This window comes from Phyllostomus discolor, chromosome 3 (assembly GCF_004126475.2).
Source record: "Phyllostomus discolor isolate MPI-MPIP mPhyDis1 chromosome 3, mPhyDis1.pri.v3, whole genome shotgun sequence".
NCBI classification, from domain to species: Eukaryota; Metazoa; Chordata; class Mammalia; order Chiroptera; family Phyllostomidae; genus Phyllostomus; species Phyllostomus discolor.
The window spans coordinates 128957577-128973295 of record NC_040905.2 but is presented as its reverse complement, the minus strand read 5'-3'; the positions used below and the strand labels follow the sequence as shown (position 1 = coordinate 128973295).

Below are 15719 nucleotides of genomic sequence, written 5' to 3'. Positions count from 1 at the left end.
CCAAAAAGTGCACAAATGCTTGTTGAACCTTCACAGATGGGACACACCCATGAAACCAGCCCCCAGAGCAAGAAAACAGAACCCCAAATCCTCTGCCTCCTGCACGCATGCCTCCCTGCAGGGGCAACCTTATCTAACTTCTAGGTCATAGTTTAGGTGCTGCTGTTTTTGTACTTTTTATAATTGACATCACACTTCATGTACTCTTGTTTCTTTGGAGAGAGTGGGATGTATTTATTGCTTTGTTTTGCTGAATACTATGTTTAAAAAGCTAAGGTATATTTTGCATGTTTTAGGGGATGAAAGGAAGTGAAGTTTCTGCTATGCTGGAGAAAGGAGAGAGGATGGGGTGCCCCCCAGGGTGTCCGAGAGAGATGTATGATCTGATGAACCTGTGTTGGACATATGAGTGAGTACCTCCCCTTCCTGTGATTTATCCAGACACTCTGTCTTTAGTCTAAAAAAAATAAGTTTAGACAACTACTCTAATTTCAGGATGTCGAAATTCAAATGTATATAATATTGGCCAGGGTGGTAGGGTGGTCAGAGTAGAAAGATGTTCCTAAGAGTCTGTTCCAGTGCTGTGTACAATTTTTGGTGACAGAGGATGGCAGAAGCACTTAGAGGGGAAATGTCTGCTTTCCTAATTCTGACCACCTTTCTGAGTGAGGCACAACCACAGATGTTGGCTGGCTCACCGATGAACTGGCTAAGGTAGCACTTCCCGAGAAGTGACTCAGACCTGGGAACAGTAGCCCTCAGAGTCTGCCCTAAGCACTCTAATGCATCCTGCCTGGAGCATACCTGAGCTTATGGAAGTTCAGCAGGCAAGGAAAACCCATCACACCTGGGAATCAGGGACTTTGCCCTGGTGGGGCAGCCTGTGAGTGCATTGTGGGGGCCCCAAGCCGTGGTCTCTGTACCTCTGGTGTTACCTTGTGGAGCTTGGCAACACTATAGGTCTGTTACTGGGAGAAGCTCATATCCTTGCAATAGATTTTAATACTTCAGGGATCAGTTTTGCTCTGAGGTATAACAGCTGGAAATGCAGGAGGATACTAAGAATGAAGGATAGTGCCAACAATCTCGGATGCCACTTGGGATTCCACCACACCACAGGGAGTACTCTTCACCCAGCACAGTTGGGAGTGCAGATAAAAGATCTCATTATTGTCTAGAAGCAACATGGTGAGCCCCAAAAAGAGAGGACAGATATGTCCAGTTGCTGGTGCTGACCCTGTTCAGAGAAAGGCCCTTTCTATAGCAAAGGTACCCATCTGGAACCTGGGGAGCTTCCTGAACCCAGACTATCAGAGTGGCAGCAGGAGAGAAAGGCTAGAGATAGATTGTAGAAGGCAGGTGTCCAGTCTTTGAAATCTTGACTAACTCCCACATCACCATCCCCAGTGCCCAAACTGGAATTATAAGAATCAGTGACAGGTAGGTCTCAGCTATTTTCAAAATGGAAATGAAAGGTCTAGCCTAGAAATTGTGGTTGGGGTGGCATCATATAGGAAACAGAAGACAAATGACCCCCTTAGTGATGTTACAGGCCTTGATACAGACTTTGACCTTGTCACCTTGCACCTGTGCTGAATCAAACTCCAGCTGTCTTGCTTTGAGACACCTTTGAAAGGCAGGAGCAGGAGGACAGAGCACCTCTGAGACTTTCCCAGAACCCCTGAATGAGGGCAGACTGGCAATCTCCTCTTCATAGTGCCTGTTCCTGCAAAGCTGCTTAAGACAGCACAGGCCTTCCTGGCTTTAGTAGGTATTATGCACCATGCACCCCGCCAAGTTTGGGGGACCTGGTGGCCAGTGAGGCGCCACTGGGAGCAGAACAGACCCTCAGGTCAGGAGATGTGCAAAGCCCTAGGGAGGGCACACCCCCGGGTAGTTCTTCTGCCTGCCTGCAGCTTCATTTGGAAGATTTCACTTCCTCTGAGAACAATGAACTTTAAATCATTCTGAAAAAAGTGAAAATAACTAGAATTAAAATGAACTATCAGGGAGACAGTTGAAGTTAGGTTTTGCTCTTAATGTGAACACTGACATGTTTATTTCTGTCTGCTGTTCTTCATGGTGGATGCTGGCTGACCAGTGAGGAGGGGAGGAGTGGGCAAAGGAGGGGACTCAGGGCTGCAGGAAAGGTGTTAGGCAGTGTGCCGGGCAGAGTGAACCATGTTAGGAGCCGTGAACCATGGTAGGAAGAATGATGTAGCCAAGACACACCCCTACTTGGTTGGGTGGCCGTGGTGAGCCTTGAATACTGATAGCACTAGAGCATTCTTCATGGGACAGGATTCCAGACCACGTCTGCCCACCCGCCTTCATCCTCAGAGACACACACAGCTCTTGGTGCTGTTATTGCCAGGATGGCCCATGAAGGGAGGACGAAGGAAACAGTTCTTGGTATTCACTGGAGGCGGAGCGAGGTAGAATGCTCCTCTTTCAGAAAACACTTTCTCAGTTTCTTTTCCCACCTGGAGGTTTAAGTCACAGCCTGAGTAAGGTGTACAGGCAGTGCTATCTTTCCCATCACCTCCAACCCCAGGAATGCTTTCCAGTGAGTTCTACATGGATGTCTAGGAATTAGCAACAGTGTTTAAGTATCAGTGGAATAGAAAAAGTGGCTGTGGCCCATGCCTAAAATTATGAATGATAACTCCTTATCAAACTTTCTTTTTCCAATAAGCTATATTTCTGAGGATTAAAGGTTTTCTAGTATTATTTTCTAGTATATTTCTCGCCTGGAATGTTGGGGGCCATCCAGGGAGACAGTCAGAGACAGTCTTAATGTAAGTAGTTAAATGATGTAAAGTTGAATAGGAAAAAAGAACAAAACATTTGGGGGGGCATGGCCACAAGGAGTGCTCAAAAGCACCAGGAGCTGGTCTGACAACCCAGGGACCTAACCTCAGCAAACCTCACAGAGACCCTAGCTAGGTCCCCTGTAGGAATCTGTAGTTGCAGAAGGGGCAGCAGGCAATAAATGGTAAGCTGTAAAATAAGTGCATTCTGTTGTGTGTTCTTGGAAGGAGACAAGCCCAGTGGCAATTCAAAGCCAGAGGACATAGGGCCTGGAGGCTGCTGCACATATGTGTGAGACCTCTCATATGCAGATAGTCATTTGCAGAAGGAAATGAAATAGTTGCCTGGTACATGGAAACATGTGGAAACATGTGGGAACATGTGGATTCCAGAACCTGGTGGATTCAGTGAAGCAAACACAAATGATCCTTGTATAGTCTCCAAGTTTTCCTCCATTGTAAATAGTCAGCCACCTTTACCAAGGTGATAGATTTTTAGATAGGCAGGTAGATAGGAAGGTAGATGGATATATAGAATATATATACATACACATATACATACACAGTAGAAAGAGGAAAGGAAGGAGGGAGACAGGGATGGAGGGTAAATGGATGGATGGATACATTGACTGATCATCTACCTATCATCATAGATAATCTACCTATCATCATATCCATCATGGTTGTATAGAAAATAGGTAGATAGGTAAATTGATCTATAGATAATAGGTAGGTGATAGATCCATCAATCAATACATGATAGATAGATGGATGGGGCATTGATGGATATAGGTGGGCAGGTAGGATAGATAATAAATGTTTAAACAGAAAGACATATACATATATACATTTAGATTTATCAGTGAAATACCTATTGACTGACCTCCAGTTAGTGAGGGCAATCAGTAGGTGTGAATAAACAGCAGTTGACACTTCCCTCATGGAGGTCACAATTTTGGACTGGATGTTGTTAAACATGAAACAAATTAACCCCCACATGCTCATATGATGGCATATTGCAGTGCAGGCAACAGAGCAAACCATGGGGAATTCTGGATGGGAATAGAGGACCATGGGGGTCATACTACTGTTAGGGTCCATATTGGCCTCCTTTGGAAGGATTTTTCCACCTGAAAACTGAAGGTTGGGGAGCATGGGTGCAGGAAATGAGAGGAGAAGGGATACATTGGTCACAAGAGGAAGTGTGGAAAAGCATTCTGGGCTGGGTGGGCAGAAGCAACCTACCACAAGGCACTTAGGCACCTCCTCTGCTCAAGCTCAGGGTCATCCTAGGTTCCTCATGGTAGCCTCACCTGTGGAGTAAAGGAGAGGTTCCGTAAGACACCTGTCCAGGTGTCTTCCCTGAGGCCCTGTCTGTATTCCTGTTTCTCTGCATTAGTTTTCTTGGTGCTCAGCTGCTGGATGAATAAAACAGGCACAGCAAGATTCAGACAGGCTCTCTGTGCATTCAGGTCCCTGTGGTTGGAGTTTGTGCTCTCTTTGTAGCAGGACTAAGGCTGTCTCTCAGCGTGTACAGAGCTTTCTATGTATATTTCTGTACCCCAGGGCTCGGCCATAACATTCCCTCCTAGAATACAACTTGGCATCCAGATACACAGCCCCCCACAGTGAGGTCCAAGTCACCAGCCATGACCACAGATGGCTGATTTTTTCAAGCAGTTTTTGCTTGTTCTTGAAAGCTGTAGATTCTCAAATAGGATCATTTTGTTGTGACACTGATAAGATGCCATAGGAACCTAACTCTTGCATATATCAATTAGCCAGTGTTCAGATTGGTTTCATTATGTGTTGTTTTGCTTAAAGTCATGGAACCTTTTGAGGACTTATTATATTTTGATGCCATCTGACAAAAAAAAGAAAAGAAAACATTTTGCTTCTGAAGAAACCACTCTGCCCTTACATTGGTGAGTGATTCCGAGGCCTCATGCATACTCCCAGGCTGTTCTCTCAAGCCTTATAATATTGTAGTTTTAGATCAAAGAGGTTGAATGTGGACAGTTCAAAGTTTGACCTCCAGTTCTGTTTCACTTTTTGGGCAATTTTATCCACTTGCAATAGCCAAAAATTGGAGGAAAATAAGAAAACTTATTTCCAAACAATGATAGATTCTTAGAGTTTTAAGAAATACTTGCTTATGACAGATCCAATTCAAAGATGTCTGTAAAAGTTTGTTTGGAGATTGCAAATTGTGAAAAACTTTTTCCAATAGTTTACTTACATTGTTCCCCCCCTGAGAAGTGACAAGAAAAGTGAGGTCTTGCTGTGTTGAGATGTATAATAGACATGCCTGTGTCCTTGCTTCTGCCATGACAGGTTTTAAGTTTTAATAAGAACCCATATGGGGGCAACTATAATAGAATAGCAATAAAATATTTTTAAAAATAAAAAAACTCACAACAGCACATTTTCAGAAGTCCAGAGCCATCCAGTTGGGGTACAGAGAGGGAAAGTTTAAACCGTGTCTATTTTTTTTCTTAACAAGGTTATAAATCGTACATTAAGGGTATGTCTGCAGCATATTGACCAGTTAAGTATTTCAGATACATCTGTTTTGCTAGATCAGAAGGAGACGATCTCTGGGTTAAAAGGTCCAGACTTTGAGTGCAAAATTTCTTTAAGGGGGACAGGAGTTGCCTGGGGTCTTGCTGAATGCACATGGGGTTCTGTAGGTCTGGCAGGGTCCTGATACTGAATTCTGCACAGGCTTCGGGTAACCCCGGGGCTGGGGAGCAGACACATGCTATGAACTGCAGGCTTTAGAGGAAGCCACCAGGGGGCGCAGCCATTCGCACTCGCCTTGGAAAGGCTCCAGGGGTGAGTACGTTTTTTCTCCAGTGTGATGACGAATATTAATGCATGTCTTTCCTTTCTAGCGTCGAGAACAGACCCGGATTTGCAGCGGTGGAACTGCGGCTGCGCAATTACTACTATGACGTGGTGAACTAAGACTTGTGGGCCTGTTTGTGCAGCCTCTGAGCAAATGAGTCATCACAGGCAAACTTACTACAATGCATGGATTTTGAATCTCCGCCTCCCACAGCCCACTGGGAGAGCCACTCTCACAGGCACTTGCCTGTGACTCTGGTTCCCCAAAGCCTGTGGGAGAACATACCCTCCATAGAACAAACCTGCTGGGAGGAGCTGTGGGAGAAAGACAGACAAGAGGGTCAACAGCAACTGTGAATTCCTTTGTGCTTCTTGTCTGAATGGTTTTCATGGCAGGTTCTTTTCAGGATCTGTTTTCAGCTTTCCTTACTGTCTTTCCAGTTCTCTGGCTCCTGGGCTGCTCTGACCCTCACCCCCACAGCCTGGAGATATCACCATGTGATATCCAGCCACTGGTCTTGCATTGTCAGCGCCCAGCGGGCACAATGACACCTATGATCCCTGCAGTGGAGGACTAGAAGGGAGAGGACAAGGGGATTTGGCTTAAACGGGCCTTGTGACTGGCCTTGCCCCTGAAAAGCTTTCCTAATGGTAAAAGTGCCTCGAGGCTTAAAAATCAAGTTCTACCAGTGCGTCTTCTAAGGTGTAGCCAGTTAAAGGGAATGAAGTCTGGATACTGCTTTTGCTCTGTGTGTTCTGAGCCAGAGTCTTGTGTCTGCATGAAAAGTGTGGCCTGCTGGAAGGATTGGCTTACTGGCCCCCTGAAAGCCTCTCCCCTGCAGACTTTCTGAAGACTGTGCCTGACTGGAGACCCTGCAGGATGATGTCCATCATCTTGAGCACGTGGCAGACAGACAGTAGGGCTCTGTGGGCTGTTGCTGTCGTGTAGTTAGTGTGGCCCTGCTTCCTCTTCCTTGAAGAAAGGGTGCAGACAGACTTCCTGTCTTTTTCTGTATTCACAGAGAGACACCCTGGTGGCCAAGGGCATGTAAAGATGAGTTTGCGAAGAAAGTATTAATTCATAATAAAGTCACAGACCCTGATGCTTCCCACAAGTAGGCTTTATCGAGTGTGATGTGGGGGTGAAAATACAAAACTCAAGATTTATTTTCTAGTCTCCTAGTCTTAGTTAATCCTCAACTAATGTCTGATCTTACACAAGTCATCTGACCACTGATAATCAGTTTTGCTGTGGCCCCTCAAAATTAGAGCTATTTAGACATCATTCTTAGGTCAGTCAAGTAATAAACTTGGACCATCTGGAATTCAGCTATGCCTAAGACAGTTTAAAGTGTACTTCCAGCCCATGAACACGAGAGGAGGCCCTGTTCCTAACAGAGGGAAGCTAGACATGGAGAAAGCAGCAGTCAGCATGCTTGCTTGGCCAGAATAAGACATCACTTGCTCACAGAACTTCTGTTAAGAAACTTTTACCATCCATGCCTTTTAGAATTGTGCAACCTGGTAGGTTAATAGTTTTGTTAAGTAGGGATTCCATGTGTGCTGAGCAGATACTCAAAACAGTAGCACTACACATTTAGACTCCCCAAAATTAAAAAGATTAATGACAGCCCTGGCTGCTGTGGCTCAGTGAATTGAGTGTCAGCCTGCAAACCAAAGGGTCACTGGTTCAATTCCCAGTCAGGGCACATGCCTGGGTTGCAGACCAAGTCCCAGGTTGCACAAGAGGCAATCACACATTAATGTTTCCCTCCTTTTTCTACCTTCCCCTCTAAAAATAAGTAAGATTAATCTTTTAAAAAAAGATTAATGACAATCTCTGGTCAGATGACATGTAGATTTAGAACCCTAAAAGGAAGGATTGCACACATTGGTGATGGCATCTGAGAAAATGGGTGTACTGTTGATTCCTGGTGTCTTCCCTCTTCTGTCCCCAGAGTGGTGTCTGTGGGAAAGGCCACACTGGCAGGAATCTGGGGGCATACATGGAGCTCCCTCCTGGGAGTATTTCCCTCACTCTCCAGCAGCTTTGCCACTCCCAAAACTCTGGTGATGAAGACCATCTAGAATGTGAGTTGGCAATAGGGAGGAGGAGCCTGGCTCCCCCAGAAACCTAGCCTACAAGCTGTGGGTGCCCCTGTCCTCCCCTGTGACTTCCTGGTGGCATGGGGTGTTCCTGTGTGTAGAATTACCACTGTGGCAGTGTGTGGAAGTCTTTCCAGTGAAAATGTGTGCTTTCTCCAGAGGAGGGCACAGAGGGAAAGGCAACTTCACTGAAGAAGGACTTAAAATGTGAATGAGCCAACTTTGGAAGGTAAAGACTTCGTAGGGGCATTTAGCCTATACTTGATTGTCACATGGGTGCTGCCCTTCTTGTGTCTCTAGCCATGTCTTTACATGAGTCTGGGCTTTACATGGGTCATGTGCCTTCACCTTCTGGTCCTTGTTTAGTGGGAACACCAGAGCATTGTGGACAGATATGCTGCCCTGGCCAGGCCAGCACCAATTGACTGCTGAGGCTATGACCTTGACCCCTAGTGGGATCAAAATTTTTCATAACAGAAACATAGTCTATCCTGTGGTTAAAATAATCATGTGTGTTTCATTGGAGCATGTCCTTCCCCCATACTTGGTGTCACCCTTGCTTTTATTTTTTGGGTGTTGACTTCACATTTACAGCAACCAGCCCAAGGACTGTGTTCCACCCAGATTTTCACACACAGGGGTGACCACTGGATTTTCAGCCCCTCACCCCTAACCTCCCAAAGAGCACACTTGACCAGTTAAGCAGTATCCTCCTTCTATTCCAGAAGACCTACTTTTTGTCACTGAACTTTTTTAAAACTATAATTATTAATAAAAGTTTAAATTGTGATCATTTTCATGGACATTATTAATGTGTTAGCTCACTCTGTCACATAAACAGTGTTAAGTAGCATTGTCAAAGCAGTGTTTGTTTGTTTTTAAATACGTCCCAGCCATTTCATGACATGATGGATGTATGCAGTCCCCTCAGAGCTGGTCTGTAAGCTTCTGCCACCACAAAAGGGAAAGGCTGGTCGAGGAGAGCCCTGGTCACTATATCCCTCCACTCATGAGCATGGGATCTGCCCAGGAGAGCCTGACAGCTCAAGTTGTACTCTAATGGAAGGTGACTGATGGGACCCAGTAATGCCAGAGGGCCCAAAACAGGACTGTAGGTTATGAACTTTCCTTTACTTTGTAAAGATAGCATACAGAGTGCTGGGACAGTCTAGGAAAGAATTCCAGAGCTTCCAACACCTCCTTTAAAAGAGGTTACACACACATGCCCACATACTCACATGTGTACACACATACACCACACTGAACCTTATTTCAGAGAACAACTTAAATGCCAGTGTGGGGCATTTGTCCTGCCTGGGAGCATGTGCTAGTGGCTGTACTCATTTCTCTTCCGCCCACTCTGTGCCTGGTCACCAGTTCCTCCCAACCCCAGGCGCATTGGAGGCCCCCTGGCCCCGGGGGGCAGAAGTTTGGAGGAGACCTGGGTTGGCTGGCCTCACACTCCCATTGGGAGCCCTGAAACTGGGACAGCACTGAAGTAGGAATGACACAGGCTGCCAGACAGCCACCTGGCACACAGCTCCTAAAGCAGTGAGAGCACAGGTTTGACATGGAGTACAATACAGACACCTGGGCCTCCAGCACTGATCTGGGCGAGTCACAGGAATTCAGCCTCAATCTGCACAATTGCAGGTGGAGGTTATCTATCAACCTGTACTAATAAATGCAAGGCCGGGAACAGAAAGCTGGGGCCGTATTCTCACAATGTCAGTAGGAGCCTCGGTCTGGACCCCAAGGCCACTGGTGGTCTAGCCAGTAGGATTCTGCAGGCCAGCAAATGGCACCATGAGATGGCTCAGGAGAGGAGCTGACCTTGGACTTTGGAACGTTCAACCCCTGAGAGGGGCAGAAACCACCACTGTTCTATACACGGTGATCATGGGAATCAGTAAAATGAGGTGGGCTTAGCATACAGTGAGCTCAGGCACAGGGAGATGTTAAGACCAATGCATGTCTTTCCAAGGTTAAGAAGAGGTCAGTACTCATAAACATGTTCTTCCCAGCAAGGAAGGAAACATTTTGAAAGAGCCAGAATGAGATTTTGCTCTTCCTAATTCTCTTTCAGTTTGGGATCTTCTGCTTTAGGTGGTGCTTGCTTCCTTTTTACCATGGGCTTGTTGTCTTAGGATAGAAATTCGTGCCTGCTTCAGGGACAGCCAGTCCCTTAAATCGGGGCATTTTCTTAGGTATGAGCCCAGCAGAGGCCCTTAGGCCCCTGCCCTAGTCCTCCTCCTTTCTGCTCAAAGAGAAGCCCAAACACTACCTCACAGGTGTCTTCCAGTGAACGTGAGTGAAGAGGACAGAACCGAGCTATGCAAGCAACAGGCTCCCTGATCAAATAACTCCAAGGGCCTTCCAACTAGGGTCTCAGTGCCCATTACCCACTCAGAATTCCAGGAGTCTTGCAACAAAGACTTTTGTTCACATTTTGCTACCTTAACACTTGCCTGACTTCTTCAACCACAGAATCACCATTTTGCTCAATGTCTATTAGCAAGATGGACTGATTTCCTTAGACACTATGACACACCTCACTTAACTGCCCATGAAAGAGGGATCTCTACATTGGGAAGGACACTGGGAGTTTCTGGGAAAGTAATACTGTCCTGTCCTTGAACTCAGCCAAGGAAACAGATGGAAACTGCTTATCCATTAGCTGAAAACGCAGCACATCAGGTTCTCAGACGTTGATTGTTTTGCATATTATGTGCCCCCCTTCTCTCATGTCCCCACACAAACACACACATACAATAAATTTTTTCTTTAAAAGAAGAAAATACGATAGCACTGTGATATAGCAGGGCCACCCAGGGCATTTGTTTCATTAAAAAGAGCTCTTTTTAAGGCCAGTTACTTACTATTTTGTAGTTTTACAACATTAACCTGGAGGAAGAAAGAACACTTCTCCAGAGCCACCATCCCTCAGTTCAGTGGACATCCACTTGGACACCAGCATGGCAAGTGCTGCTGTTCAGCACACTCCACACTTGTCTGCACTCACTCCTGATGCTGCTGCCTGTGGAAACTGTTCTTCCACATGATCATGAGGAAAGCATTCCACAGACCCATGCACGGGAGACTGTGGTATGGCAAGATTTACTCGAATGGTAACAGAAACCTTCCCCTGGTTTCCAATGTCCCATCTCCATCCATCCCACCATGGAAAAAAGTCCAATTTTATCCTTATCAAGGCCACAATAAAGCCTAGGGTCCAGAGTTTCTGTTTCATATTACAGCTTAGTCCTTTGGAGCCCACATGGTCTGACAGGCCCCAGGCAGTGCTGCTGCACCCCTGTGGTTGCTATGGAGAGAACAAATAAATGAATGGGGCCAGGATGTGTTACTGGTGAGAGAGAAGGCCTTTGTTCCCTGGAATTATGTTAGGCTTGGGAAGGACCAGGCACTTTTTCAAAATACCCAATCAATTTCTCAAGCTTTCACAGGCTTTTAATGGGTCCACCCACTACAACAAATCTATTTCCTTCTATGGTCAAATTTTGGCTCCTAATATGCATGTACTTCCCCCCACATGCTCCCCCCAACAATCCAGTACTAGATGGTGGGCTGCTCCCCACCTAGGGGGAGGAATGGGTGTTAATCCCCTTGGAGAGACAATGCTGCAGTCCCCTGAAGAATATGAGGCTGTAGCTTCCTGGTGAAGCGAGCTGTTTCCTTAATATCTGATTTCCTTTGCTCCCTTCTTTTATTAATAACTAGCTACCTCCACTAACAGTGGGATATCTGCTGACCAGGTAATGCTGTCAGCTCATGTGTTACTCAGCTGGGGACATTTCCAGGAGCTATTTTTCTCAGTAGGTGTAATTGAGCCAAAGTCATGAGTCATAAGACTTCATGCCTTTGCAATCTTTCAGGGCTTTGAATGACTGTTTTCCATGACTGCCATTAAACTGTAGAACAATGAGTGAAAAATGCATGTTGTTTGTAACAACTCTTCCTCATTTATACAAAGACCCAGTGTCTGGGACTGTTTTTTTTCTCCACAGCTTTTATCAAATGACATTGTGATTTTCTATAAGTCACAGAGGTGTAAACACTCCTTCCCTGCTCTGGGGCACAGGAAAGGCCTGGGCCTCACAAGGAGTGAACAGCTAAGGAAACATATCAAGAAAATCATTTTGCTAAGTTCATGTCCTTATCAAGTGGATTGTGCCAGAAGACATGATTTCATTGGGTGATGCAAGTCACCTGCATGCAACGCTCAGGAAGTTAGTTTTCAATTTCACAATGCAGGTTCCCAGAGATCAAGGGAAGCATCTCCCATGCTGAAAGCTCCTGGAAGGGCATGGCCTCTGGTGCTGAACGGGCCCTATAGCAGCACACTGCTGCCCTAGAACCCATCAGCTGCTCAGTCAGCCCCCATCCCACCACCTCCCCACTTCTGTCCTATCAACATTTAACCATGAACAAAAAAGAAAACAAGATGCTTGATGAAGCCAATCCAATTACCTCATATTTGTACCTCGTGTGATTATGTGCAGAAAGGAGGTGAGCTAACAACACAGCAGAGCCCAGCAGACCAGGATCCCAGTGAGCTCAGCTCAACCAAAGATGAGGCCGACCTCCTGAAGTGGATAGAGAGCTGAAGGGGTTCCTCTGAGTTAAAGCACAGCAGTGAACAAATAAGCATTTTAGTCAACTTTTCTCTGCAATCAAAATATTTAGACATTTGTTCATTCTGGGACACTCTTCTCTTAAAGTCAGTAAGATGTATGTTCCTTAATGTTCTGCACTTTATACTCGTACACTAAGTAATGGTCTCCCACAGACTGTTTTCTCATTTACGGTGAGAGAGTACCTTAACGTGCCATTAAGTTCTTTGTATTCAGAGCCCCCACTTCTGTGGATTGTAATTTGGAAACACAAGGCCCAATAACTGGTAATGGGGTCTGTACTTTTTTGTAATAATTCCCGTGTGTGTGTGTGTGTGTGTGTGTGTGTGACTCTGTTAAACAGGCATCTTTGTCTTTTTTTTCTCAGATCTTCTTGTACTTCTGATACTCCTTCAACATAAACATAACTTTCTACTATTAACCCACTTGGTTCATAGTGTCCCCACTTGCTAGCAGTCATAGCACTTAACCATCCCCAACCTCATCTGGTGGGTCTAGACCTGGGGCATGATGTACTTTTACTTAAATCTTCCTAAGAACCAAGTACTCCCACTGACTTCAATGAAAAATCTGCTTTTCCTGTGCTCATGGAGGACCGCTGCTCTGGGCCCTCTGGGAATGCAGAGGGCAAGATAGATGCGGGGCACAGCAGCCTCTTCCACAGCTAGACGAAAGGTGGCACACAGAAAGGAGAGCACGGTTGGCAGGGAGGGCCCTCTTCAGACCCGCAGGCCCTTTCTCAGTGGAACTTGAGCTTTTGCTGTGACTGCCTACTCTTCCCCCAGAAGAAGCCTAACATGCAGAGCAGGTTTTACAACAAACATTTCATCCCTCACTGGTTCCCTGAGGGGTGAGTGGCCTAAAGGAGGGGCACAGGCTCCACAGTTCCTCATACCCCAGCCAGCCCTGGCCCAAGTGGTCTCAGACCTTAGGCCACTGGTGACTCTTGGAGACTTCACCAGGAGAAAAAACAGACCATACCACCTGAGAGTGACATTAGAATCTGTGGGTGTGAGTCTTTTTCTCCCCATTCTCAGCCTTCAGAAAGCAGCCAGGGAAGAGGTGGATCAGAGAAACAAATGCCTATATGATGCCACCATTCACTGTACCTCTGACCACTGGGCTGACTGGCATGCAAAGTGCTGACTAATAAAAACACAGAACAGCATGTGAATGCCCAGAGCATTGCTCACACATGCAAATGATTTAGCTTGTTTTGGGGGATTAGATCTGTGTAGTGTTATTCTTGAACATTCTGTAATAGAAAGTTCATTTGCAAAGCATTTTCAGGTATATTTGCTATTTTAAGTCTAAAAACAATCTGCTTTTGAGATCACTGTTACTATTGATTCCTTACTATACAAATGAAAAAGCCATGGCATGGAAAAGAGGACCCAAAAAAAGGACGACCCACCACTGGTTCTTGGATCTGATTACCAGTCTATCCCTGGGCATGGTTTCAGTGATCTGGAGTGGGCACAGGGAAGTCAGGCAGTGAGAACTTTTAGGACTGCACCAGGAGGTAAGGCTTGCTGTTGTGTGGCCTGTCACTTGGGCCCCTTCTTATCAGCACTCTGACATGGGTTACTTGGAACAATTTGTGGACCTGGGACAAGAAGTTGAGGGTCAGAGCAAGATCTGAGTTTCACCAGGTTGGGTTTCTTCCATCAAGGTCAAGTGGTGTTGGCTTGACATCAGTGGGTCACTGAATGCCCCAGTAACTCCATGCTGGCCCCTTGATGAGGGCCTTGAATTCTCTGGGCTGATAGGAAAGCCATCTCTTTTATCTTCACTGTGAAACATCAACTTTTCATGATCGGGGTTTCAACATTCCATGAAAAAAACAGGGAAATATATAGCACAGAGGAGTCAGTGCCATGAGTAGCCCATCCTCATTGGGCTCAGCAGGTTGGGAGCAGACCTGGGAACAGGCTTCATCCTTTCTCTCTCTCTCTAAGTCTGAAAAATTGGGGACAGGTCAGCAGGGACCTGAAGAGGACCCTTGGTCAGCCCAGGAGGACTCAGAGAAACTTGTAGGGTCCAGGCCTTGCCCAGGAGAAGAACCAGAAGATCCCAGCTCAAATGCCACAACTAACACCTCTGTCCCCAATGGCTGGGAGGTGCCCAGCAGTGAGCAAAACCTGAGGTATTTTTGGCCAGAAGCAAATCCCTTATAGATACCCAGCAGGGCTCCACCTGGGTCAGTTCAGACATCCTGGGAGTCTAGGATGAGCTACTCCCTCAAACAAGGAACTAAGCATCTCTCATGCTGTCCCATATTTCTAAGATTTGGCCTGGATGTTGGGAGCAGACCCCATATTTTTAGTGTTAGCTCAAGAGGATGCAAACCTGTCACCTGCTACCTCCCATCTCAAACTAGGTGCTCAGTAAAGTGGGTGGTGGTCTTCTTGGCACACTAGACAGCTGGGGTAACTACGTGTGTGTAGGAGGGACTGGAAACCATGGAAATGCATCCCACAGACCAGCAATTTGACCTCTAACTGGTCTTTTCCATTCTAGAATCTTAACAGTTCCCTCAGCTTAGGTGGATCCTGGCCTGCAGGATCCGTGTATGTTGTGGCTGCTAGTAAACAAATACACATGGACAACAGAAGTCCTGTGGAGAAAAAGGGACAGCATGGCCAGTCTCTGAGAAAGAGAGTGTAGCAGGGCCAGAGGCCCCTACCTAAACAAGCTTTTATTGTTTTTCTAGGTACATTACATGGAGGGTAGTCCTCATTTACTATGCACAGATTCACTGCAGGGTACTACCTTTTACAGAGAGCAAAGGAAAGAATGCTGCTAATTACTTCAAAGAGAAGGATGTTGCAGACCAAGGGGAAAAGTGGTTGAACTGGTCACACTCCATACTTGGGAGGTTTAGCTCAGATTTTAGGAAGTTACAGTAAGCACTTGCTGCCTCAATTCAGGGTGAGGCAGTTTCAGCAAAGCAAGTCTCATATCAGTCTAGGTACAATGCAGGCCTGATTCCCCACAGGAAAACTCTCTGTGGGTGTTGTCCTGTGTGCCACTTGCTCCCCACTGGTTTTCCATGTGGAGGCTCAGCTACATGTCCATGCCACGTGAAATGGTTCCCTACACTCGGCTATTCCAGTGCTGCCCAGGAAATGGAAAGAGACAGCTGTCCTAAGAGATTGCAGATAAAACTTCTTACTCTGGGAAATTTTATTTTAAAAATGTGACTGTACTGCTAGGCCTTCTCACTAGGATCTCAAAAGAAGCCCATGCAAACTTGGGCCGCAAGGATGACCCTGCATTAGCTTCCTAGATCATCTGCCTCTGC

General features: G+C 46.1%; 1 protein-coding gene across 4 annotated transcripts in view; it reads left to right on the top strand.

Annotated features, from left to right (window-relative positions):
- Positions 1-6997, top strand: part of SYK (spleen associated tyrosine kinase) — an 89606-nt gene extending 82609 nt beyond the window's left edge. For all 4 annotated transcript variants that reach the window (XM_036021437.1, XM_028531510.2, XM_036021436.1 and 1 more), the window contains 2 exons: positions 297-409; positions 5705-6997. In XM_036021437.1, coding sequence (XP_035877330.1) covers positions 297-409; positions 5705-5777 — 186 coding nt within the window. In that variant the 3' untranslated portion in view covers positions 5778-6997. The remainder of the gene's footprint in view (positions 1-296; positions 410-5704) is intronic.
- Positions 6998-15719: the final 8722 nt, after the last annotated feature.